At 47.2% G+C, this 22,764-nt stretch overlaps 6 protein-coding genes across 6 annotated transcripts; 3 read left to right on the top strand and 3 right to left on the bottom strand.

Moving 5' to 3' along the window:
- Nucleotides 1-308: 308 nt before the first annotated feature.
- On the top strand, nucleotides 309-7,433 carry LOC132261416 (uncharacterized). Its single transcript, XM_059760221.1, has 5 exons — nucleotides 309-712; nucleotides 773-1,466; nucleotides 4,999-5,284; nucleotides 5,349-6,225; nucleotides 7,079-7,433. The coding sequence occupies exons 1-5, from the start codon at nucleotides 309-311 to the stop codon at nucleotides 7,395-7,397; spliced, it is 2,580 nt and encodes an 859-aa protein (XP_059616204.1). The 3' UTR covers nucleotides 7,398-7,433.
- A 184-nt stretch (nucleotides 7,434-7,617) lies between these two features.
- LOC132263182 (glycine-rich selenoprotein-like) lies at nucleotides 7,618-8,924 on the bottom strand. Its single transcript, XM_059762812.1, has 4 exons — nucleotides 8,784-8,924; nucleotides 8,626-8,710; nucleotides 8,465-8,560; nucleotides 7,618-8,400 (listed from the first exon to the last, which is right to left on the bottom strand). Exons 1-4 carry the CDS (start codon nucleotides 8,800-8,802, stop codon nucleotides 8,325-8,327), a joined length of 276 nt encoding a protein of 91 aa, XP_059618795.1. The 5' UTR covers nucleotides 8,803-8,924; the 3' UTR covers nucleotides 7,618-8,324.
- Nucleotides 8,925-9,322: 398 nt separating this feature from the next.
- Nucleotides 9,323-11,097, top strand: LOC132263179 (fructose-1,6-bisphosphatase 1). Its single transcript, XM_059762808.1, has 4 exons — nucleotides 9,323-9,501; nucleotides 9,564-9,738; nucleotides 9,802-9,946; nucleotides 10,357-11,097. Coding segments are annotated over exons 1-4 (1,005 nt in total). The 5' UTR covers nucleotides 9,323-9,500; the 3' UTR covers nucleotides 11,041-11,097.
- Nucleotides 11,091-12,930, bottom strand: LOC132263175 (tRNA-dihydrouridine(47) synthase [NAD(P)(+)]-like). Its single transcript, XM_059762805.1, has 3 exons — nucleotides 12,809-12,930; nucleotides 11,715-12,753; nucleotides 11,091-11,657 (listed from the first exon to the last, which is right to left on the bottom strand). The coding sequence occupies exons 1-3, from the start codon at nucleotides 12,838-12,840 to the stop codon at nucleotides 11,091-11,093; spliced, it is 1,638 nt and encodes a 545-aa protein (XP_059618788.1). The 5' UTR covers nucleotides 12,841-12,930.
- Nucleotides 12,876-14,290, top strand: LOC132263176 (GTP-binding protein 10 homolog). Its single transcript, XM_059762806.1, has 3 exons — nucleotides 12,876-13,019; nucleotides 13,078-13,600; nucleotides 13,665-14,290. The coding sequence occupies exons 1-3, from the start codon at nucleotides 12,978-12,980 to the stop codon at nucleotides 14,240-14,242; spliced, it is 1,143 nt and encodes a 380-aa protein (XP_059618789.1). The 5' UTR covers nucleotides 12,876-12,977; the 3' UTR covers nucleotides 14,243-14,290.
- Nucleotides 14,291-14,299: 9 nt separating this feature from the next.
- On the bottom strand, nucleotides 14,300-22,701 carry LOC132261415 (uncharacterized). Its single transcript, XM_059760220.1, has 12 exons — nucleotides 22,302-22,701; nucleotides 22,140-22,222; nucleotides 20,510-22,073; nucleotides 19,747-20,450; nucleotides 19,035-19,206; nucleotides 18,893-18,975; nucleotides 17,057-18,825; nucleotides 16,872-16,930; nucleotides 16,781-16,815; nucleotides 16,478-16,625; nucleotides 15,089-16,408; nucleotides 14,300-15,025 (listed from the first exon to the last, which is right to left on the bottom strand). The coding sequence occupies exons 1-12, from the start codon at nucleotides 22,435-22,437 to the stop codon at nucleotides 14,313-14,315; spliced, it is 6,786 nt and encodes a 2,261-aa protein (XP_059616203.1). The 5' UTR covers nucleotides 22,438-22,701; the 3' UTR covers nucleotides 14,300-14,312.
- Nucleotides 22,702-22,764: the final 63 nt, after the last annotated feature.

Here is a 22,764-nt window from a genome sequence, read left to right as displayed (position 1 = left end):
CAAGCAGCAGTGAAGTAGTCTTGGTAAACAGACACCGAGCGTTTCTCAAAGTTCCATGAATAATCACCACGCCACTGTTTTATACGCTGTGTTTTCCAATTTCACTCTCTCACCGAGGAAAGTGTCATGAAAAATTACTCAGATAACTTATAAGAAGCATTGACACCTGTGAGTCCTACAATTTTCTAATTTATAAGACCCGGAATAAATCATTTGTGAGGCAGGAACCTATTAAAAGTGGAGTTATTATAGATAACTCTGTTTGTTTTGATCTGAAAGTGTGACAAACAAGACGTCTTTCCTGAATCATGCTCGCAAAGTATCATTCCCAGTTGAAGAATGTAATTTTGGTGTTCCTCGAAGTGTGGAGATTGGATTTTCTTCCCGGATCTGATTGGAAGATTGTTAGTTTCCTCAAATTGGCAGTGTATCCAATGCTACTCATATCTGGTTGGTTCTTTGCCTTTTGGCACTATCAATACCAGATGAAGGGCTTCGAAGATGTTCTCGATGTCGCCTTCACGATTGTCTTTGTGATTGCGTACTACCAAGTCTTGATGGTTTACCTGAGTGTCAACGTATCAAACAAGGATGGCGTTTTCAAAGTGTTGGCCTACTTTGATGAGTTGGTCACTGAAAAGGACACTGAAGTGTCACGGATAAGAATTAGGATCCTAACACAGGTCCTGGGGAATGCAGTGTTGTTTGCCAAGTAAATGCCAAATACTCCAAGAATAGATTTCCTCAAATCAAGCAATAAAACCTTTTCCAGATGGTTCATAACTGGTCTCAGCTCAGTGGGAGTAATTGTGAATTGCTACGATCTCAACAAGACCGGATTTACATCTCCGATGCTCTTTCTGATTCCCGGCATTCCGGAAGACAGCATTTTCTTCTATCCCGTCAACATTATATTCCAAGTGATCCTGTACTTTGCCGCCATGGAGTTGATCATCATTTCTGATGCAGTCATCATGATTATCATAATGTATTTTCATGCTGAATTGTTAGTAATCACCGAACTTCTTCTCCAGCTAGATCAGGATGAAATTGGGACTGTGAAGGCCAAGAATATCCTTCGAATTGTACATGAGGAGCACAAGAGTGCCCTAGAAATGTTCAAGGACATTTCCTTCTCCTTCTGGCACACTTACTTCCACAAACTCCTAACCATAATGATGTACCTCTGCTTCACCTTCTTCGTCTTCTCCTCGATCAACGCAAACATCGTGGTCGCTCTCTTGTGCGCCATCGCCATGGTTTGGGAAGTCTTTATTCTCTGCTACTTTGGCCAGATCGTGAGGAATTCATCGGAAACCATGGCTGACGCTCTCTACATGACCAAATGGTACAACATGGACATTTCAGATCAGAAGAATGTTCTGATGCTCATGATGAGACTCAAGTACCCATTCAAAGTGGAGACTTTTGGATTCGGCATCATTTCCATTTACACATTTGTGCAGGTGCAAATTATCAATTACTCCATTCATTCTAATGCATAATTAACCCTATAATCACTCTATCTCACAGATTTGCAAGGCAGCAGTCTCTTATGCAACTATTCTTTACACCTTCTTCGACTAACTTTCCTTCCTGCACTTTGAACTCAATTTCCACGAATAACGTACAATCACAATGGAGAAACTCAGTCGTTATGTGGATCAATGTGCGGGTGTGTGAAGTGTAGCGGAAGCGAATAAATCGGTCTCTCTCTCTCTTGAGGAAATCCAAATGGTCAGCGAAGAGTTGATGAAGTTATGGAGAGAAATTCCAGCGAGAGTGCGATTTCCAAAAATGTGTGCTAAAGACGCCACTTTCGTTTTCTTGGGCGGTCATCGCCAGCCTGCACTGTTAAAAACCATGCACAGGTGCAAATAATATCTGTCAATTCTCCAACGACGCAGTTACGGGAGAGTGAAGCAATTGTGGTTCATTCTTCAATGTATGTACAAATTTCTAAGCTGGTAAATATCTTAGAATTAGCTTGCAATTTTAGGAAAGCTGCTCGACGAGCTGTTGCTTAACTTTTAGTATGATATATTTGCACAATCAAGAATCAACTCAAGTAAGAATAAATATTTGGACGTATCTAAAGATAATTCATGATTCACAGTTAGCGAATATTTTCATGCAAAATTCATGGCCATAGTGGATCCATTCTCCCCTATCCGTGGACTTCCAATTAATCTTGCATTGTAATGCTGAGGCCAACGGTCGCCAGCCCCATTTCTTCCGGTGTATTTCTACGGCTGATGACTCGATCCTCTCCACACCACCATGACCTTGAGATGTATGTGGAGCCCGACGTCACGTCTCTCTTAATAACTCAATCCGGCTGCTGGTGTGCGTCGTGAGCCTCCAGCTCACCATTCACCACACCTGCAGAGAAACCCAGTCCGGAGGTGAGAAGAAATTTCTCTGCGAGCCAGTCTTGGGCATTGAGTGAGTGAGTTAAGACACGTCGCAATCTGGGTGTTGTCTGGCCAGGAGACAGAGTTTCAAGATCCTTCCGCCAAATATCCGCCGACGAATGCGGGAGAATTGTGAAAGTGCGACCTGAGATTGAATGTGAATTGGGTGGCAAAATTGCCTCGTCGATTGGATCTTAAATGCAATTTTGCGTGTGACACAGTGATTTCTACTTTTTGCACACTGTGTTCGTCTTTCTCTTTAATCGATTTTTGCACTCCGCGAAGAAGAAAACATTCAACAGACAAGTTATGTGGAAGAGTGCCTCTCGCTGGTTGCATGCCATTGTGCTCATACTCACTGCACTTCGCACATCTTCCGGTAAGTTTTGTGTCGACACATCCCATAGCAGAAAAGCATCTTCATTTCCCGGTCGAAATCCCCTATTCGCCGATAGTGATTTCCCACTTGGTGGAGAAGAAGAAAAAATCATTGTGATTTTATCACATGGCAATATAAGGATGAAATGGGTGCGACGAAGCGAGGAAAATTGGCACAATATTGGGAAAGGAAAGAAATGAAATTGAGTGAATTTCGGTGTGATTTTCACTTTAGTGACGATGAGGTGACGGAGAGAAAAAAGCGTAAATGTGGCAAAGTGTTTGGATTGCGCTGAACGGAGGGGCGAAATTGATGAATAAATATGAAAAATCTTTCTTGTTTCTGGCCAACAACATCCAACTCACCGTTAGATAAAGTGATTGCAAGTGCGTGAGAGAATGTCGCTGGGCACTTGAGGCACTCCCTCTTGAGTAGCACATCTCAGCGGATGTCTAATTGAGAGATATCCCCTCAGGACATGTCCGTGAAAACGTCCATATGCCATCACCACCTGCAGATGGACAGGAATGGGGTTTGGACGCAAGAAAACGGTCGAAAAACATGAAATGCTCGGGAAAACGCTAATTTATTAATTTTATTCACCCAAAAACCGAAAGAGAAAGATGCCAGAGAGCCACTAGCGGGTTTCTGTGGACGAAAAAAAATTGCAAGATGCCCAAAGATGGCGAAAGAGAGACGGAGAAAAAATTGTGAATATCGATGGGCATTGTGCCATCAATTATTTGAAATTCAGCTTTTCATTTTATTAAATAATGCGCCGATGGATGAAAAAAGAGCATATACGGAGGCCCTTACGTAAGGCCAGTCGGTAAATAGCAAAATTGAGACACTTGGCAATACATTTTCTTACACCTCCGAACGCATTTCAGAGTACAGTTGGGCTCCAACATTCGTGGTGGTGGAAACTTTTTTCCCCGACCACCAAAGAGTCAATATTTTAACTGGTGAGCCAAGTTGTGATCTCGTCTCTGGGCAAACAGAAAGTGCAATTTGAGTATGTACAAATAAATAATAATACAATTTCCAAGTAATATTCACACTCCGTGGCGCGCATTTTCATCTTGGCGAGAAGAAATGAGCATTGAGGAAAAAAAATAATGGCATGAGAGAGGCTTTGAGCCACGAAGGCAGGGTCAATGAGCATTGTGAGAAAAATGCTCACATGCAGAATTGCTATGCCTAAGAATTCTGCGAAAAAGCAGGTCATAAAAATTGAGGCATATGAAAAGCCATAGATATACTTTTTCACTCTTAATTTGATATTTCAAGAACAGGTTTAGCGCGTAACTCGTTGCTTTTGACATTGGACAGCGCCGAGCAATCTCACTTAAAATATTTCCACATATATTTCACGTCAAACCGCACCCATCATCCCCCATTTTACTCCCTCTTGTTTACGTGCTTCCCGGCAAAATGCAACAAAACACTCTCGCCACTGATCCATAGGAGAAAAAGGCCACCAACTCGTGTTCAGCATCTTGAAAAATGTTCTGCGAAGGAAGTTGGATAATTCATTTTCAGTCACAGAATTTGTTGTGTCCATGCCAAAACTTGAATGATAAATTATACAGCAAAATATCCCACGCGAGCAATCCACTTTAAACAGTGCTCGTTTAAATAGAGTCAACCACTAATTGAATGCAAAGATTCGCATTACTATTTTGGCACCCTTTGACATAATATAGAGACCAATAAAATTTTGCAAATTGGTAAGTATAAACAATTTTCATGAGGAAAATCAACTTCCAATGTTAATTTTCTGATGTACACACTTTGCATATTAAACATTGATTTAGCGCTTCAAATTTCAATTTACTAAATTACAATTTATTCATTGCAGTAGAATAAATAAAATTATCATATGTGCAAAGGAAGAATTTTAATATAACTGATTAAAATTGTAGAAAAAAGGCCATGAATATAATTATATACAAAATATTAACTATACAAAACTATTTTCTGCCTCTACGATTTTACGACATAATTAATCACATATATTTTCTCTCTAAATAAGTGATTTTATTATATTATAGCACAAATTTTGCCTATTATTCTGTGCGAAGCAAAAGAGTTCCCATAAAAGTCTCTCCACTTTAATTTATGAGCTACAATATTATTTCCTACGATGAATTCGCCATGAGTCAGTGTGCCAAGCATAAGTAATTCATTCACCGGCAAAAATAGGAGCAAAAGTGGAGGAGGAAAAAGAAATTGATCGTCCCACAGAGCATTTCTGCATGTGTCAAACTAACACTCGTCTCATTTGTAGGTCAGAAGCCCGAAGAGGAGTACAAATGCCCAATAGACGTGGGCAATGGTAACTATGCAGACCCAGCGACGTGCAAGAGATTCTACCAGTGCGTCGATGGATATCCCTATATAAATCGCTGCCCTTCCGGTCTGTACTTTGACGACATCAACAAATACTGCACGTTCAAGGATGAGGCGCGGTGTGGGCCAATCGCCACGAGTGAGTTTGCGAAGTATGGAATTGATGGGGATGGATTTTAATGGTTGATTCTGGGCCATTGCAGCACCTGCGCCAGTCACAGACACTCCACAGGACTTGGCAGTGAAGTGCAATCCCGCCGATTGCGAACTTCCCTACTGCTTCTGCTCGAAGGACGGCACGATAATTCCGGGTGGACTTGATCCGGATGACACTCCACAAATTATCATCCTGACATTCGACGGAGCGGTGAATCTCAACAACTTTGAGCACTACAAGAAGGTGTTCAACGGGAAGCGCAAGAACCCGAATGGATGTGCCATCAAGGGCACCTTCTTCATCTCGCACGAGTACAGTAACTACCAACAGATCCAGACACTGGCGTCGGAGGGCCACGAGATGGCCACGGAGACCATCTCGCTGCAGCAAGGACTCCAGGACAAGGGCTACGAGGAGTGGGTGGGCGAGATGATCGGCATGCGTGAGATCCTGCGTCACTTCTCCAACGTGACCACCAACAGTGTCGTGGGCATGAGAGCGCCTTTCCTCAAGCCCGGCCGCAACACACAATACAAAGTGATCGAGGACTTTGGCTACATCTACGACAGCAGCGTCACCGTTCCACCCCAATCACACCCCGTCTGGCCCTACACACTTGACTACAAAATCCCACACGAGTGCAAGAGCGGCACGTGTCCCACGAAGTCCTTCCCGGGCGTCTGGGAACTGCCCCTGAACGCCCACTACGTGGAGAGCTTCGAGGGCGGCCACTGTCCTTACCTCGATCAGTGCGTCCTGCACAACCACGATCCCACCGACGTCCTGGAGTGGCTGCAGGAGGACTTCGCGCGCCACTACGAGCAGAACAAGGCGCCCTACATGATGGCCTTCCACACCAACTGGTTCCAGATCAAGGAGCTGGAGCAGGGACTGCACAAGTTCCTCGACTGGGCAAACTCACTGTAAGTAAAGTCAGCTCTTCTCTTGTAAACCGCAAGTCAATCAGAACCGGTGTTTATCAATGTTCCTCCTTTTAAGGAACAAGTCTTAGTCTGGAGAATTTCATTTTGCTGCCACTAATTGAGCAGAACTTGGGCTAAACTCTGCTCCCCTTTGTGCATCTCCCACAATGTTTCCCACTTTGCCCATATAAGTTTAGTGGCGGAAGTTAAATTAGAGAATTATTATCTCACAACTCCTAAATTACTTCCGAATTTTCTTGTCAGAAGAAAAGGGGTTTAAACGGTCGCTTTTGCAAATGCTGGTCAGGAATTCCGATGCCTTATCGTGATTTCCAGGGACCAAAATTGGCAATAGAAAGTTTCAAAGTTTCCTAACACAGAATAAATTGGCGACAAGATTTAATTGGTCACCACTTAAAGCCATTGTGGAAGTATAGGAATTATTGATTAGAATAGAAAACTGTGTTGATGAGGAATTAATTTGTGCAATTAAGTCACTCGCAGTGTTTGGATTGCGAGGGGATGAAAGGCGGAAACTGCACGAGACTGAAGATGAATATGAAATATTACAGAGAATTTCCGTGTCAGATGACTGGAAAACAAGCTGGAAAATCAATTTATGCCTTTCAAGCGCACAAAGCCGAAAACTTGGGAATTTCCCTCAAGCCGGAAAATCAATCAAAAGTGCAACTTTTGGAGAGGTTCTCTTGACGAGAAGATAAAAGTTGCGTGACTGTTTTTCCCGCTTTTCCTTTTGATCTCCCAGAAAATATACTTAGAAAGTTAAATATTGAGAAAATGTTCGCTAATGACTTGTCTTTGTGACATATTTTCTGGCCTCCCGCCCCGCCAGGCCCGATGTGTGGTTCGTGACGGCAACGCAGGCCCTCCAATGGATCACGGACCCGAAGCCGGTGAAGTCCCTGAACAAGTTCGATGCGTGGGATTGCAAGAACAGCGTCCACGCCGCACCAAAGCCCTGCAACATCTCCAACAAGTGCGCGCTGGCCTTCAAGAGGCCCCCCAGCAACATCACAGACACGCGCTACATGGAGACCTGCACGGAGTGCCCCAACCAGTACCCGTGGCTCGGCGACGCCGAAGGCACCGGCGTCCCGGGACGCGACAATTACATCTACAGCTCCGACAAGGAGCCCCAGATCACCAACTGAGCGTTGGCCGCGCAGTGTAGAAGCGTCGGAATAAAGTGTAACTGTGACGAATGCCCCAAGTCTCAATCCATCAGCAATTCCCAGGCCCCAAGACTTTCCGCAAATTGATTGATTTCTACCATTCATTCTCTGATCCACCCTCACCAGCATATTTGCCACTCCGTTTGGAGATACGTAAAGTGCCAGCACGACATTCTGCCCAGAAAACGAACCAAAGGACTCAATTCAATTAAATGCTTTAATTTGCAAACATTTACAGAGCAGGAATTCACTCAAAACGAAAGGTTCTCTAGGTTCTCATGAGAATAGATTCAAAGATTGCCAGGTTTTGGTAATTTGTTCGATTCTCTCAATCTTTACTTAAAGACTTTAGGACTCTATTTCCTTCTTAAGCATTAGTTTAGTAACAAATTTGCGAGGTATCACTGAACAAACCCTCAGATCTCGAAATCTCATCTTTCATGATGCTTGACACGCTTTCCACTCGTCTTCACATCCGGTGCTGATGAATCATGATAAATCACTTAGTCAAAGTCATCCTAATTGCAGTGATTCCCTGTGAAAGTCTGGGAAATCATGTAAGAAATGTAAGACACATTTGCTACCATCACCCACAATATGGACAAACTTTATTCCCGCCACAGAAAAACCTGTTAACAATTCAGCACGAATCCCAACAAATGTTACCGGAATTAATTAAAGTAATTCAATGATTTTGACTATAATTCGAGGATTTGATCGACCCGCCCGCAGATGAGTCCCAACAGGCGCCACTTCGGAGAAGCCCCACCAGTTTCACGTGGTTTACGGACTCCTCGTCACAGAGAGCACAGAGGCTCAGACGGTCTGTCAGGAGCCACTCAGCGGACCCCCAATAGCTGTGCCTCCTGGTGAGAAGCTAATCTCACCGGAGACACTTTACCGCGCTCATCCACCGCCAGGAACTGAGCAGTCAGAGATGGTCCGGAAGCCGCCCATCCGTCTCGTTGGCGGCCTCGGAGGGCTGTTGTTTTTAAGGATTCTCATAAAATCAACTCCTTCTCACATTAACTACAATTGGTACTCACTTTCCGCCGCCGCCACTTCCTCCTCCGCCGCCCCAGGAACTCCTCGAGAATCCCCCACTGGGATTGTCTGGATCTATGTTGAACATTGTGAGGAAGCTGGAAGAGAATTCCTGAGTCACTTTATCCGCTCAATTGCAGAGAATCATCACGAAGATACTCACAAAACATAGATGAAGTTGACGACAGCCCAGAAGATTGACACCAGCCTCTCCAGACTCCAAGGAGCACTGTTGTGGACGGTGCCATCTGAAAATCACGGGAACCCTTAAGTTCATACCAAACCTCCACCATATCCTGATTCTCTGGTCCTTCCACTCACCTCGTGACACATAAACCATTTTCCCACGCGACTCCTAAGCCAGATTTTCACAATATCTCAAAAAATTACATTGCAAGAAAATGACGTGTTGTTCCGGACAGTGAAGTTCTTGTACCAGTCACCAGAGGGGTCCCAAAGATATTTAAAATTGGTCGAAAAACGATTTCTTGCATATTTCTGTGCATTTGCCACTGAGCTTAGAGATAAATCGCGTTTTGAGATAAAGTGATAGGCAATTAGATTCATTACAATACCCACAATTCATTACTCAATTGCAATAATTTCAATTTGAGCCAAAACAGCTTGTTTTCCCAGCCCAATTTCCCCTTCAACCTTATCACTGCCAAATTGACCTTCAGTGGCAGCGAGGATCGGCCGGTTATCACTTCGCTTTTACTTCCACGCATGAGAAATCTCAGAAAGAGTCGAGACTACTTGAATTTGTGGGCTCGCCTCGTCAAGGTTACCCAAATACCCACACAAGTGGCTCGTTTTGGGATTAGATACCGGTCTGCGGGCATTCTGTTGCCACGCGTTCAGCTGGACGAGTGTGCGAGTTTCGTTTTTTCGACACTCTTTCGCGCTCTGTAGTGGTGTGGAAAACTGTGTAAAAGCCACACATTTCCTCTTTGCCTCAGAAGTCATCGTCACTCAGCCGCCGTCAGTTTATCGGGAACGACTTTACGTGCCGCGGAGCAACAAGTTAACAAGCAAACAAGTAAGAAATTCCTGCTGAGAAATTCCACTGGGACTTTTTTCTGAACTTTCCCTCTTCCTCAGTGACGTCAAAATCGCAGCCCTTCGACTCAAATTGCATGACGTTGACGCGATTTGTTCTGCAGGAGCAGAAGAAATTCGCCAACGCCACCGGAGACTTGTCTCAGCTCCTCAACTCCATCCAGACGGCCGTGAAGGCAGTGAGTTCGGCCGTGAGGAAGGCTGGCATCGCCAAATTGTGAGTTTGTCGAGTAAGTAGCTCAGATCTTACCATCAAGAGTGCTCTTCTGGGCGTTTCCAGGCATGGAATCTCAGGAGAAACCAACGTTCAGGGCGAGGAAGTGAAGAAACTCGATGTCCTGTCCAATGAACTCTTCATCAACATGCTGTCCTCCTCCTTCACGACATGCCTGCTCGTCTCGGAGGAGAATGAGACCGTCGTCGAGGTGAGTTACCCAGCATTCTTCCTGGTATATGCACAGAAAGTGACCAAATGTGTGGGAGAATCAGGACAGGCGCGCTCGTTTTGGCAATTTTCGAAAGGTTTTTTTTATCTCATTTCTGTGATCGCTTAGTAGAATTTTATCGGACCATTTTCGCAGAACAGAGTGTAATAGATCAGTGTTTAATTGTGCAATTCAACCACATTCTTATCAATTCTAATGAGCCCTCAGTTTTCGCGAAAAATACCTTATCGTGTGCACAGAAATTGTAACCGCAGAATAATTTGCTTACGCACGATTTCAAGGAAAAATCGGAACAATGAAGAATGATAACGAAGTCTATCCTGATACTCACAACTTGTCCGTTCACTCTGACGTCTCTCTTTTCCTAAAACCGCCACAAAATCTTGCAGATCGAAGTGGACAAGCAGGGAAAGTACATCGTGTGCTTCGATCCGCTGGACGGTTCCTCCAACATTGACTGCCTGGTGTCCATCGGCTCAATCTTCGGGATCTACCGCAAGCAGTCTGAGGGCGTGCCCAGCCTTCAGGACGCTTTGCAGCCGGGGAGACAGATGGTGGCCGCCGGGTATGCGCTGTACGGTTCCGCTACGATGATGGTCCTGAGTCTGGGCACTGGCGTGAATGGTTTCATGTACGATCCCGCCATCGGGGAGTTCATACTCACGGATCCCAACATGACGATCCCCGAGCGCGGAAAGATCTACTCCATCAACGAGGGCTATGCCCACGAGTGGGACGCCTCGGTGTTCAACTACGTGCGCGACAAGAAGGACCCGGCCAAGGGGAAGCCCTACGGCGCTCGCTATGTGGGCAGCATGGTGGCCGATGTGCACAGGACGATCAAGTACGGCGGGATCTTCATCTATCCTGCCACAGCGTCCGCCAAGAGCGGCAAGCTGAGGCTCATGTACGAGTGCAATCCCATGGCGTACATCATTGAGCAGGCTGGCGGCCGCGCGAGCACTGGAAAGATCGACATCCTGGACGTTGTGCCTACCAAAATCCACGAACGCTCACCCATCTTCCTGGGCTCCAAGCTGGACGTGGAAGAAGCCCTGAGTTACGTCCAGTAGTTACCACAATGGCCTTTATTGGCTTCTTCACAAATAAATCTCCGCAGTTCTCAATAAGAGTTGGCTTTGTGCTTGGGCAGGAAGACAAAGCCATCCGGCACTGGGCCCAGGAGTCTCTCACTCAGCAGAATCCAGTCGGCGCAGTTGTTGGACGCCATCAGAGTCTCCAGATCATCCCGACCACGATAAGTGTTTGGTCGAGCGTTGATCTTCTGCGGCGGATGCTCAAGTAGTCCGTAGGGAACGTACCTGTACAGGAAAGACTGCCACTCCAGAAGGAATCTCCTGGTCGTTTCCACACCCTTCGTGTCACTTCCCCAATGTTCGAGTCCATAGTTGACGAACTTCTTCATCATGTCGAAGCGTTCCGAGGCGGATGGATCCCAGTGACGCCCATCCTTGATTTCCTTGAAGAGCCACGGCTTGATAAGAGCTCCTCTGCCAATCATCGCACCAGAAATGTGAGGAGCAATCCTTCTCGCTTCCTGATAGTCCTCGAAATTGAGAATATCGCCATTCCCTATAACAGGAATCTCTTTAGCCTGCTTCGCACACTCCTCAATGTACTTCCAGTCGGCGGTCTTCGTGTATCTCTGCTCCCTGGATCTTCCATGAACCTTGAATTCAAGACAACCCGTTAGAAATCCATCGAGAGCGTTTCTCAGATTACTTACTGTGACCAAACTGGCTCCCCACTCTTCAAATTTGGGCACCAACTCATGAGCCACGCTCTTGTCCGCATAGACGCCGGTCCTGGTCTTTACTGTGAAGGGTTTGTCGCCCAGAACAGTCGCGCAGCTGCGCACAATCCCTTCCAGGACGTTCTGGCGACGAATCAGAGCACTGCCCGCTCCTTGTTTGTAGATCAAATCAATTGGACAGCCCAGATTGAGATCGACAAAGTCCACATTAGCCTTCTCAATCAGAACCTGCGTGGCTCCAGCCACCAGACTAGCCTTGTTGCCACAAATCTGCACGCCAAATAGATCCTCTGAGGGATGCCTCTTGGTCAAGGCCCACTCCTGCTTCGCTCCCTGGAGCAGAGGCACCACACAGGCCATCTCACCACAAGTCACATCGGCTCCGTACTCCTTGCAGATCCGTCTGAAGGGCAGATTTCCCACAGTCGTCAAGGGACTGAGGAAGAGTTTGTCGCGGAAGTCTATTTGCCTCTTCTCGGCTGGCCTCTCAGGGATCAAATCTGTGTCTGGCGTATATCCCTGATTCCTTCTCTTCTCATATTCCGCCACAATCTTCCGACTCTTCTCCAGATTGTACTGCTTCTTCCGCAAAAGCGTCAGCATTTCGATGTCCACGTGAGAGAATGGCTTCCTCACACCTTCCTTCGCACCTAAATTCCTCTTATCCTCATCCAGATGACACGCTGCATATCTACATGTCAGGCCATATTGGCAATGGCCAGTCTGGGAGTAAATATAGCAGCTCTGGCCAATGTCTTTCGGCTTCTCCTCCAGATACTTTTTCACATCGTGCAGATAAATACATTTTGGATAACTGCAGGCAGACGATGGATCTCCGTTGACCAAACTCGAGCACAACTGGGATTCCCGCTTCACCTTGTAAGGCGCCGGGCGGTTCTTATTCTGCCCTCGTTTCTTATCTCTCTTCCTATCGGCTTTCTGCTGCAAGTCATGCTTTTCTGGATACTCACCCAAGTTTATATCAGTCGTTTTCAGCACTTCAATGAGATACCTGCAAAACCAATGCATTAGTCACTAGGCAAATGCCTCAACTTGCAATCTCTTACTCTGGTTTGATGTAACAAACGCCTGGATCCATGATTTTGGAGTATTTCTCTGGATGTTTTCACCACAAGCCGACTCCCAAAACACGTGTGGTGGCGAAAACTACCGCCTGTCAAAAATTCGCCGCAATGTTGTTGTTTTGCTTTTAAAGGTTATAACGTGTGTTTTCCAATGGTTTTCCTCACGAGAAAACTCCTCCAATCGGGAGTAAAGGCAAGTAGAATTACGAGGAAAACACGCCGGGAGGTCTTAATGAGCTTTTTCCCTGTAGTCTTTAAGAAAACACTTCCGTCCGCACTTTCTGGACACGCTCAGATTGACTGTAAGTGGAGGGCATGGAGGCAATGGATTACCCAAGAACGGCGGCGTCGGAGGTCAGGGAGGTTGTGTCTACTTCGTCGCCAAGGAGGATGCCACTCTCAAGATGATCGCGAAGGAACACTCCACAAAGCGCGTGAAGGCGACTCACGGTGAAGACAGCTCGAAGGTGCGACTTCTGGGCAGACGCGGTGAAGATCGGGAAGTCAAAGTACCCGTGGGCATCACAGTTATCGATGAGACAGGACGTCCGATTTATGAGTTGAATGAGGAGGGCAGAACATTCAAAGCGGCCAGTGGAGGTCCGGGTGGATGTCAAGGAAACTCTTTCATCGGTCAACCTGGACAATCCCGCACTTTGATGCTTGATCTAAAGCTGATCGCCGATGCAGGACTGGTGGGATTCCCAAATGCTGGGAAGAGTACGTTCTTGAAGGCAGTCTCCAAGGCAAGACCACGAATTGCTTCGTATCCATGTAAAAAAATGCCTATTTGAAGCGATTTGTTCCTCCTGCTCACGGTTATTTCTTTATCTTTCAGTCACCACGATTCAGCCACAGCTTGGAATCGTTCAGTACACAGATTTCAGGCAAATCTCCGTGGCAGATCTTCCAGGGTTGATCGAGGGAGCTCACGCAAACATCGGAATGGGGCACAAATTCCTGAAGCATGTGGAAAGGACGCGAATGCTGATCCTCATTGCGGACATCTTTGGTTTCCAACTGAGTCCTCAACACAAGCGAAGAAACTGCCTGGAAAATGTATACGCTCTGAATCGCGAACTCGAACTCTACGACGCCACATTGCTGGAGAAGCCCGCGATCCTCTTGATTAACAAGCTTGACATTGAGGGAGCGCATGAGGAATATGAGAACATAAAATCCATCCTCCATCAATTGGATCACGGACTGGAGAACTGCCCAGAAGAGATCAGGCCACAGAAGCTGATGGAATTCGAGCGAATTATACCGATTTCTGCCAAAGAAAATGTCGATATCGGCCGCGTGACGGCTTGCATTCGGGATGTGCTCGATGAGGCAGCCGCTGAAGGACTTTCTGATCCTGACACGGAGATTTTGAGCAGAAGAATGCGCGAAGTTGGCCCGAAAATTGTCTGAATCTGCCTCTGTACTACGCATAATACATTTATTATGTGGAATTCTGAATGGAACTGTTAGATACGCGCCACTACGTCTGACCTACTTGATCCTGCAGCTTCTCTGGCGGCAGCATGTACGATTCCATCCTGCCCATGGCCTTTGTGCAGTTCGGCACGAGTCCACACGTGTCCGCGTGACTCTTCCTGTGCGCCTGCAGATTGGAGATGCACGTGAATCGCTGCCCGCAGCCAGAGCACATGTACCTCTTGAAGCCCGTGTGCAGGGACAAATGGGTGAGCAGACTTCCTCGGTGGCTGAAAGCCTTCGGGCAGTAGGTGCACTTGTGGGGTTTCTCGCCCGTGTGCACTCGCTCGTGCTCTCGCATCTGGCCAGGCGTTCTGTACGGTTTGCCGCAGTATTTGCAGAGGAACGGTCTCACCTTCGTGTGCAACGTCTTGTGACCTTTGAGCGATCCTGCGCTGTGATAGAATTTGTTGCAGATATCGCACTGATAGATGGGCGATTTGCCACAATCGGACTTCTCATGGTCCGTGAGGGCAGTCTTGGAGGTGAAACTTTTGGCGCACTTGCCACAGAGATAGGTGGTCTTCTTCAACGCCTTGTCTGTGTGGCGCAAGTGAATGTGAGTCTTGAGATTGTGCTCTCCAGAGTAGGATTTGCTGCAGAAGTTGCACTTGATCTTCTCCTTGTGCGCCTCTTCTCTGTGCTCCTTCAGCTTGTCCTCATTCTCAAAGAACTCCTTGCACACTCTGCACTTTGTCAGGAGTTTACCATCAGGACCTGAGGATAGATGCAAACTTTTTAGTTGCTCTCCAGGTTGGAAAGTGCGGGATAAAAACTCACCATGGCATCTGACGTGTCTGCCCAGGGAAGAGGAATTCGCATAGACCCTCTTGCAGAAGTGGCATTCGTACTTCCGAAGTCTGGGCTTGTATTTCTGCTTCCTATTGATGTTCACAGGCCAATCCTCATCATCACTGACCAGTCCATGCTCACATCTCAAGTGGATAACGTATTTCTGCTGATAAAGATACACCTTGGAACACATTTTGCACTCAAATCTCTGTCTGACTAATTCCTTCCCATCATCTGAACCCTTCTTCTCACTCTCCTGAAAGTCAGAATCGGAATCTGAACCGAAGGAAGTTGATGGCGACTGTGCATGTCCACTCATGTCGTGGAAATTATCATCATCGGAATCCTCTGAGAAAGTATCATTCTTCTCCTGTCGCTTCTTACGAAGTCTCCTTCTGGAAGGTTCCTCTTCCTTCTTCCCTTCAGCCGGACTGAATTTCCTCTTATCTTTTCCCAAAAGATGCGACAAAGGCATATCATCATCGAGATCAAGAGCATCACTATTCTGTATGAGGACTTTTTCTGGTGTCGCTTCCTTCTTCACATTCTCCAGATTCCCATTGAAGACTTGCAATTGGGATTTGTCCTCCTCACCAATATCAACGTTCTGCACATTCTGTCTCGCAGAAAAACGTCTTGGGGTTTTTTTCTTGCTCTCCACCGGCAAGCCACAAGTGTACGGATTCGCCCTGCGATGCTTGATCAATTGCTCATAGCTCTGGAACGTTTCACCGCATTTCTCGCACGAATTCGGGCGACTTCCTCTCGAGTGCTGAGCCGTGTGCGTGATGAGACTGACTTGGAACGAGAAGGACTTTCCACACTCATTGCATTTGTAGGGCTTCTCACAGGCCAGCGACTGAACATGATTCTCAAGATCATGCTTACTGATGAATTCCACTCCGCACTTCTCACAGGACAGTTTGACTTTCTTCTTTCTCATCACTTCATTTCCTGACCTCGTCTCCTGACTGTTGTTCTTGGCGCCACACTTGCAGTCACTGTGGATGCTCATAATATGTCCCACGTAGTCTTCCTGGATTCTGAACTTGGCATCGCAGATCTGACAGCGATAGACTCGATGTTCGGCATTTCTGTGCTGCTTCCTGTCCGTCGATGAGGTGAATTTAGCACTGCAGGACGGACAGGGGAATCCTCCAGGCTCCTCGTGTCGCTTCTCATGGCGAACCAGACACTGTCCATACCTAAAATTCAGGCCACACTGTCTGCAAGAGAACCGCTCAATGGAGCCCTGATTGCAGAATCTCTCGTGCCACAGACGCTTCCTGGCAGTGGAGAATTCCTTTCCTGAAAAGTCAAGGAAGAATCATACGATAAATTAGTGTCTTACAGAGTAAAGGAATGCGAAGAACTCACCACAATAGTAGCAATGCTGCCTGAAGGACTCATTTTTGTCCTCCAACTGGATATCTTCCTGGTACTCAACCCAATCTTGGCTAAATTCCTCTTCATCACTGAGAAACTCCTGACAATTGTCGTCTACAGACTCTCGAGCCATTTTCCCCTCAATTCATTATGTTCTGCACAATATCTTCACATGGAGTCTTTCCGATAAAACTCTAGTAAGATTGTTGGTTCATTAGAAGTGGTCCAAGGATGGTATTTATCCAAAAATCAAGAAAAATACAACAAATGGCTTTCTTGTTTATGTTCTGTCACTTCAGCCCAGCGGAGAGTTTCTGCCGCAGCACAAGCTTCATGCAAATTTATAAACTTTCATACAGCGTATGCTGCGCAAAAAATAACGAACGCCGCCATGATTTCCTTTTCTTTTTCTTCTTCCAATTGCGATTTGTAAGATTCTCCGGCCTGAATGTGGCAAGTTTACTCAAAACAGCATCTTTTTACGATATCTAAAACATCTATTCTCATCTACTTTAATTGGAATATGCACTGAGAGAGATACAGCTAGGAAAGAACGCGCGTGATTATAGCTGGTCCTCCTCCTGAGGGATCATGTGGATGTCCATCGGTCCCACTGCCTTCGTGCAATTCGGCACAAGTCCGCACGTGTCCGCGTGCGCCTTCCTGTGCACCTGCAAGTTGGAAATGCAGGCGAACCTCTTGCCGCAGCCCGAGCACATGAACCTCTTGAAGCCCGTGTGCATTGTGATGTGTGTGAGCAAAGTCTCTCGGTGGCTGAAAGCCTTCGGGCAGTAGGTGCACTTGTGAGGCTTCTCGCCCGTATGTGTTCGCTCGTGAACTCTCAATTGCCCGGGATTCCTGTAGGATTTCCCGCAGAATTTGCACAGAAAAGGTTTCACCTTCGTGTGGAGAGATTTGTGACCCTTGAGCGATCCGGCGCTGTGGTAGAATTTCTTGCACACGTCGCACTGATAAATCGGGGACTTGCCGCAATCCGATCGCTCATGATCCAGCAGGGCAGTCTTGGAGGTGAAATTCTTGCCACACTTGCCACAGAGATAGGACATCTTCTTCAGTGTCTTCGTCTTTGTGTGCCTCAATTCAATGTGAATCTGCAAATTGCGCTCACCGGCGTACACCTTCTTGCAGTACGTGCACGTGACCTCGTCTTTGTGGAACTCCTTCTTGTGCTCCTTCACCTGAGACTCATCCTCGAAGAGTTCGTTGCACAGGCTGCACTTCACCTTCAGCTTGCCATCTGGACCGTGGCACTTCTCATGCTTCACGAGGGCTTCTTTGCTGGCGTAACGTCTCTTGCAGTGCCGACAGGCGTGCTTCCGATAGCCCAAGACGTAGGCATTCTTCAGCGTCTGCTTCTGATTCCCCTCGTCGCGCTTGCTCGGCCTCTCGATGCCATGCTCAGTCTTCAGGTGAACCAAATATCTCTTTTCGAAGCAGTAAATTTGAGGACAGAGCTTGCATCGATACTCCGGAAGTCGGCATGCTGAGGCATCGCTGGGCGGCGAGGCAGCCTCGTGACCATCTTTAGTGTCTGCGAGATGCTCCTGATCATCTCTCGTGTCCGGATTTGATCCGCCAAACAGAGAGTCGCTCACATCAAAGAAATCAACATCATCAGAGTCTTCCTCCCCTTCGCCTTCTGTCTTTATGGGATCTGTTGTACTTCGCCGACTCCTTGTCTTCCTCCCACGCTCCCGCTTTGCACACTCCACCTGGGACTTCAGCTGAGACAGTGGCATGTCATCATCCAAATCAGGAAAGTCTTCCACACTCTGAATTAAAACCTTTTCCGGAGAAGAGCGTTTTCTCTTCTTCCTCAGACTTCTCAGTGTCTTCTTCAGGGACTCTTCAGACTCCTCTCCATTGATCACCACAACCTCATCCCTCTCCTCGCTTCCTTCTCTCACGTTTTCCAGCGTTTCCACGACTTGCATTGGATGCGTTATCGACACTTCATTTCCCTCCATCAGCTGCTCTAACTTCTCAGAGAGACTGCCCATATTGCTTCCGCACTTGTCGCACGCCAACTGCACACTGCCTCTACCCAGCTCCTCATCCTTGACGCCCTTCTGCAGAATCCAGCACTTGCAGTCGCTGTGGACCTTCACAATGTGTCCCACGTAGTCCGACTGCTTCCTGAACTTGCCTTCGCAGATCTGGCAACGAAACACACGATGCTCCGCGTCCTTGTGATGCATTCTGTCAGCGACTGAGGTGAATTTGGCATCGCAGATGCGACACAGGAAGCCTCCAGATCCTTGATGTCTTCGCTCATGACGCCGCAAGCCTTGCTCGAATCTGAAGTTAATTCTGCACACCTGCCAGAAGAGATCTTGCATGAGTTCCACATCCAAAAACATCCCTCTCACCGCCCAGAGGCTTCACCTGGCATGGGAATCTCTCGATGGGGCCAATTTCGCAGACTCTCTCGTGCAGGAATCGCTTTTCCACGGAGAGAAACCGCTCATCTGCAATCCAGAGAGACAAGTTAGCCACAAAGCTGTGATGGTATTTGAAGAATACGTACTGCAATAGAAGCAATTCACTCTGAAGGGTTCATTCTTATCATCCAGTTCGGTGTCTTCCTGGTATTCAACCCAATCCTCGTTAAATTCCTCCTCATCGCTGGGAATCTCCTGGTCATCCTCATTCTTTGACTCCCTCACCATTTCCACTGAGTTTCTCACAACGCAGAGCACCTACATAACTCACGACACCAGCTGAGACGCCAAGAAGCGGCCTGCAAGAGGTATTTGGCCAGAAATTTGTATCTTTTTGTGTTTACCTTCTGACACTTCAGAAGCCCTCGACCACATGCAGCATATGCTGCGTACCGGGGGACAAATGATATCAATTTCATGACTGTGTAAGGCTATTGTATCGCATGCGCGGTGAAAATGTGTGAGCAAAGCGCCATAATTTTCCTTATCTCAAAATAAGAAGCAAGCGAAGCAAACTGATTAAACCTTGAAAATCTTTGTAAAAAAAGCTCTTGAATATCACTGAGACGCAATGAAAGAATGGATCTATCACTTAGAAAAAAACACTATTAAATACAGGTGAAAAATTGTTTATTCGCCAATAAATTCTAGGATAAAGCTTGAATACCCTTTTTCTTCATAACTTTGTCCTCGCTTATCTTATTTTTCTTAAAAGATATCATGATGATTGTGTAAATATCTTCAAACTTATTATAAATTACAATTTTAATGAAAGTGAATTGATCTCGTCGTCGTCTATTCCTGTTCATTATCCTCATTTTTCATAGACTGCACGTGGATTTCCATCGGTCCCACTGCCTTTGTACAATTCGGCACGAGTCCACACGTGTCCGCGTGGGCTTTCCGGTGAGCCTGCAGATTGGAGATGCAAGTGAAGCGCTGCCCGCAGCCGGAACACATGAATCTCTTGAATCCCGTGTGCAGAGATACGTGAGTCAATAGACTCTCCCGATGACTGAACGCCTTGGGACAGTACGTGCACTGAAAGGGCTTTTCTCCCGTGTGAATCCTCTCGTGCACCTTCAGCTGCCCCTGCGTCCGGAAACCCTTTCCGCAGTACTTGCAGAGATTCGGCAGTTCGTTGGTGTGCACATTCTTGTGTGTCTTTAGCGATCCGGCGCTGTGGTAGAACTTCTTGCACACGTCGCACTGATAAATCGGGGACTTTCCGCAATCCGATCGCTCGTGATCCATCATTGCCGTCTTCGAGGTGAAACTCTTCCCACACTTGCCACAGAGATGTTGCGGCTTCTTCACCCCCGTCTTCGTATGGCAGTTTCTGATGTGAACTTGCAGATGATTCTCATCGCGGTACATCTTATTGCACTCCTTACAAGTGATCTGATCTTTGTGTTTGGCCACGCGATGTTCTTTCTCCTTCTCATGAGTCTCAAAGTATTCCTTACAGACGCGGCACTTGATGTGTAAATTTCCTTCTGGGCCTTAAAGTAGGAGGACAATTAATAGAAAAGTGTAGAGAGTATTAATCAGGGAAACTCACCATGAACTTGCTCATGCTTGAGAAGAGCTGGTTTATTGGCATATTTCCGCTTGCAGAAGCGACACTCGTGCACGCGATCCCTGGGAAAGAGAATTTTGCTGTACCGCTGTTGATTGGGCAGATCCTCATCCTTGATGTCCATGTTGTGCTCCCTCTTCAGGTGCAGATTGAAGATGGTCTTGTAGCAGAACATCTTGGGACAGTGATCGCACTTGTACTCATGCGTAACCGACACTCTGTCGGCTCTCTTCTTGGGCTGTGAGTGCGGTATTTGGTCGGTTGGCTCTTCCAGCTCCTCCTCCTTAATCTCCGCCTCGTCAGGCTGATAATCTTCATCCGCTTCGGAGCCCTCTGAGGCATTTGGCAAGTCCCCAACGTCCAGGAAGTCAATGTCATTGGAGTCATCGGAATCTGCCGACTCTGACTTCTTGATGCGCATCTTCCGCACGCTCTTCGCCTGTCTTGGGCGCCTTTTGGGCAACTCTTTCGTGACTGTTGGGACAATTTCCACCTCAGTGAGAATGAATTTCTGATCCTTCGTCGTAACCACTTGTGATCTGAGATGAGATAGAGGCACATCATCTTCCAGATCTTCAGCTTCTCTGGCATTGTGAATGAGAACTTCCTGAACTTGAGGCTTCACATCGGAAATGTTCTCTATCTTGGTAGCCAGAGACTCCTCGGTGGCTCTCTGCGGAACTCCAGCAGCATTGAATATCTCCACTTCATTCCTCTCCTCCTTCACATCAATCTCCTCGCTTTGGTCCACAATCTGCAGCTGATGTACGATTGAGATCTCATTTCGCTCCACGAGTTTCTCCAGCTTCGTGGTCAGATGTGCGCGATTCTTTGCCTTCTTGTGCGGCGTGACTTTGCTGTTTCTCCTGAATTGGGGCAGTCCACAAGTGTCTGGCCGCGAGCGGCGATGCTTGATGAGATTCCCAATGCAGGAGAAGCGACTGCCGCACAATTCGCACACATAAGGACGAATTCCGGTGTGCAGGGACGAGTGAGTGACCAGACTCTCTCTGTAGGCGAACGCCTTGCCGCACTCATTGCACTTGAAAGGCTTCTCGCCCGTGTGACTCCGCTCGTGCACCTTTAGCTGCCCCTTGCTGAGGAAACTGTTGCCACAGTAGTTGCACAGGTGCTTCTTCTCGCCCAGGTGGATCAGCTTGTGCGCCTTTAGCGTGTTGGCCGTCATGAAGCGACTGTTGCACTCGTTGCAGCCGAACATCTTCACCGTGCCGCACTTGGAGTCATTGTGGATCTTCAGTTGGGTTGTGCTGCGGAACTGCTGGCCGCAGTCTGAACACACCACGGGTTCCCGATCCTTCCCGCCGTGCTGGTTCACGATGTGCGCCACATATTCAGCCTCTGTGCCGTACTTGGCCTCGCAGATCTGGCAGCGATAGACTTTGTGCTCAGTATTGCGATGCTGGGCGCGATCGGCGTCCGTGGTGAACGTCTCGTCGCACATGGGACAGAGGAAGCCTCCAGGCGCTTCGTGACGCGTCACATGACGCTCCAAGCTGCTCTTGGATTTGAAATTGAGTTCACAGATCTGCAGAAGATAAAGGGATTCCACATCAGTCTTCCAGATTCGTCCGGAAGTCTCACTGAAGCTTACCACACAAATGAACCTCTCGATGGAGCCATTCTTGCAGAAACGCTCATGCAAAAGTGCCTTCCTGGATGTGGGGAAGTCCTTCCCTGGAAATTCACGAAATTCAGCGTTCCACAAGCCACTTGAGAAGTGTTTTTAAGCCAGAGAAGTGATCACGAAACTCACCACAGAAGTGACAACACTTGAGTCCTTGCTCAGCGTCCGACTGAGCGTCTTCCACGTATTCCTCGCAAATCTGACTGGATTCATCCTGATCCACTAGCGTTTCATGTTGGGTCTTCCTCCTGGACCTCCCCGCCATTCCGCACGGCGGTCAGAACGGGGATTTCACTCAATGATTGATGAGACTCAAAAAAAGCCACGAAACAACTTATCACTTTCAATCCCGGCCAATTTGCCGGATTCTTGCCGGGGTTTGTTTACTTTTGAGTTGCCTACTCGATGAAACACTGAAAAAATACTACGCGAAAGTACGCAAGAGACACTAAAAGAAATTATTTGACTTTTTTCCTACAGAATTTACACTGAAAAACACTCCGAGCCACCATATCGATTTGCCCAAGCTGGCCCATCACGGAAAAGCGCAGTGTACTACCCGACGACAGAGCCCTCTGCCATGCTACCGTTT

This window comes from Phlebotomus argentipes, unplaced genomic scaffold (assembly GCF_947086385.1).
Source record: "Phlebotomus argentipes unplaced genomic scaffold, Phlebotomus argentipes genome assembly contig_15, whole genome shotgun sequence".
NCBI classification, from domain to species: Eukaryota; Metazoa; Arthropoda; class Insecta; order Diptera; family Psychodidae; genus Phlebotomus; species Phlebotomus argentipes.
This window is presented reverse-complemented; position numbering and strand designations above follow the sequence as displayed.

Coding starts and splice junctions, on each gene's coding strand:
- LOC132263176 (XM_059762806.1), top strand. CDS start 12,978: ATGGTTTTCCTCACGAGAAAACTCCTCCAATCGGGAGTAAAG. Junction 13,020..13,077: donor TCCTCCAATCGGGAGTAAAG/GCAAGTAGAATT, acceptor TTTTCCCTGTAG/TCTTTAAGAAAACACTTCCG. Junction 13,601..13,664: donor ACGAATTGCTTCGTATCCAT/GTAAAAAAATGC, acceptor TTTATCTTTCAG/TCACCACGATTCAGCCACAG.
- LOC132261415 (XM_059760220.1), bottom strand. CDS start 22,437: ATGGCGGGGAGGTCCAGGAGGAAGACCCAACATGAAACGCTAGTGGAT. Junction 19,207..19,746: donor ATGAGGATAATGAACAGGAA/TAGACGACGACG, acceptor TGAGTTATGTAG/GTGCTCTGCGTTGTGAGAAA. Junction 18,976..19,034: donor AGTGAATTGCTTCTATTGCA/GTACGTATTCTT, acceptor TCTGGATTGCAG/ATGAGCGGTTTCTCTCCGTG.
- LOC132263179 (XM_059762808.1), top strand. Junction 9,739..9,801: donor AAGGCTGGCATCGCCAAATT/GTGAGTTTGTCG, acceptor GGGCGTTTCCAG/GCATGGAATCTCAGGAGAAA. Junction 9,947..10,356: donor AGAATGAGACCGTCGTCGAG/GTGAGTTACCCA, acceptor AAAATCTTGCAG/ATCGAAGTGGACAAGCAGGG.
- LOC132263182 (XM_059762812.1), bottom strand. Junction 8,561..8,625: donor GTCAACTTCATCTATGTTTT/GTGAGTATCTTC, acceptor ATTCTCTTCCAG/CTTCCTCACAATGTTCAACA. Junction 8,401..8,464: donor GGAAGTGGCGGCGGCGGAAA/GTGAGTACCAAT, acceptor TAAAAACAACAG/CCCTCCGAGGCCGCCAACGA.
- LOC132263175 (XM_059762805.1), bottom strand. CDS start 12,840: ATGGATCCAGGCGTTTGTTACATCAAACCAGA. Junction 12,754..12,808: donor GTTTGTTACATCAAACCAGA/GTAAGAGATTGC, acceptor TTGGTTTTGCAG/GTATCTCATTGAAGTGCTGA. Junction 11,658..11,714: donor GGGGAGCCAGTTTGGTCACA/GTAAGTAATCTG, acceptor CTTGAATTCAAG/GTTCATGGAAGATCCAGGGA.
- LOC132261416 (XM_059760221.1), top strand. CDS start 309: ATGCTCGCAAAGTATCATTCCCAGTTGAAGAATGTAATTTTGGTGTTC. Junction 713..772: donor AATGCAGTGTTGTTTGCCAA/GTAAATGCCAAA, acceptor AACCTTTTCCAG/ATGGTTCATAACTGGTCTCA. Junction 5,285..5,348: donor GTGTGGGCCAATCGCCACGA/GTGAGTTTGCGA, acceptor GGGCCATTGCAG/CACCTGCGCCAGTCACAGAC.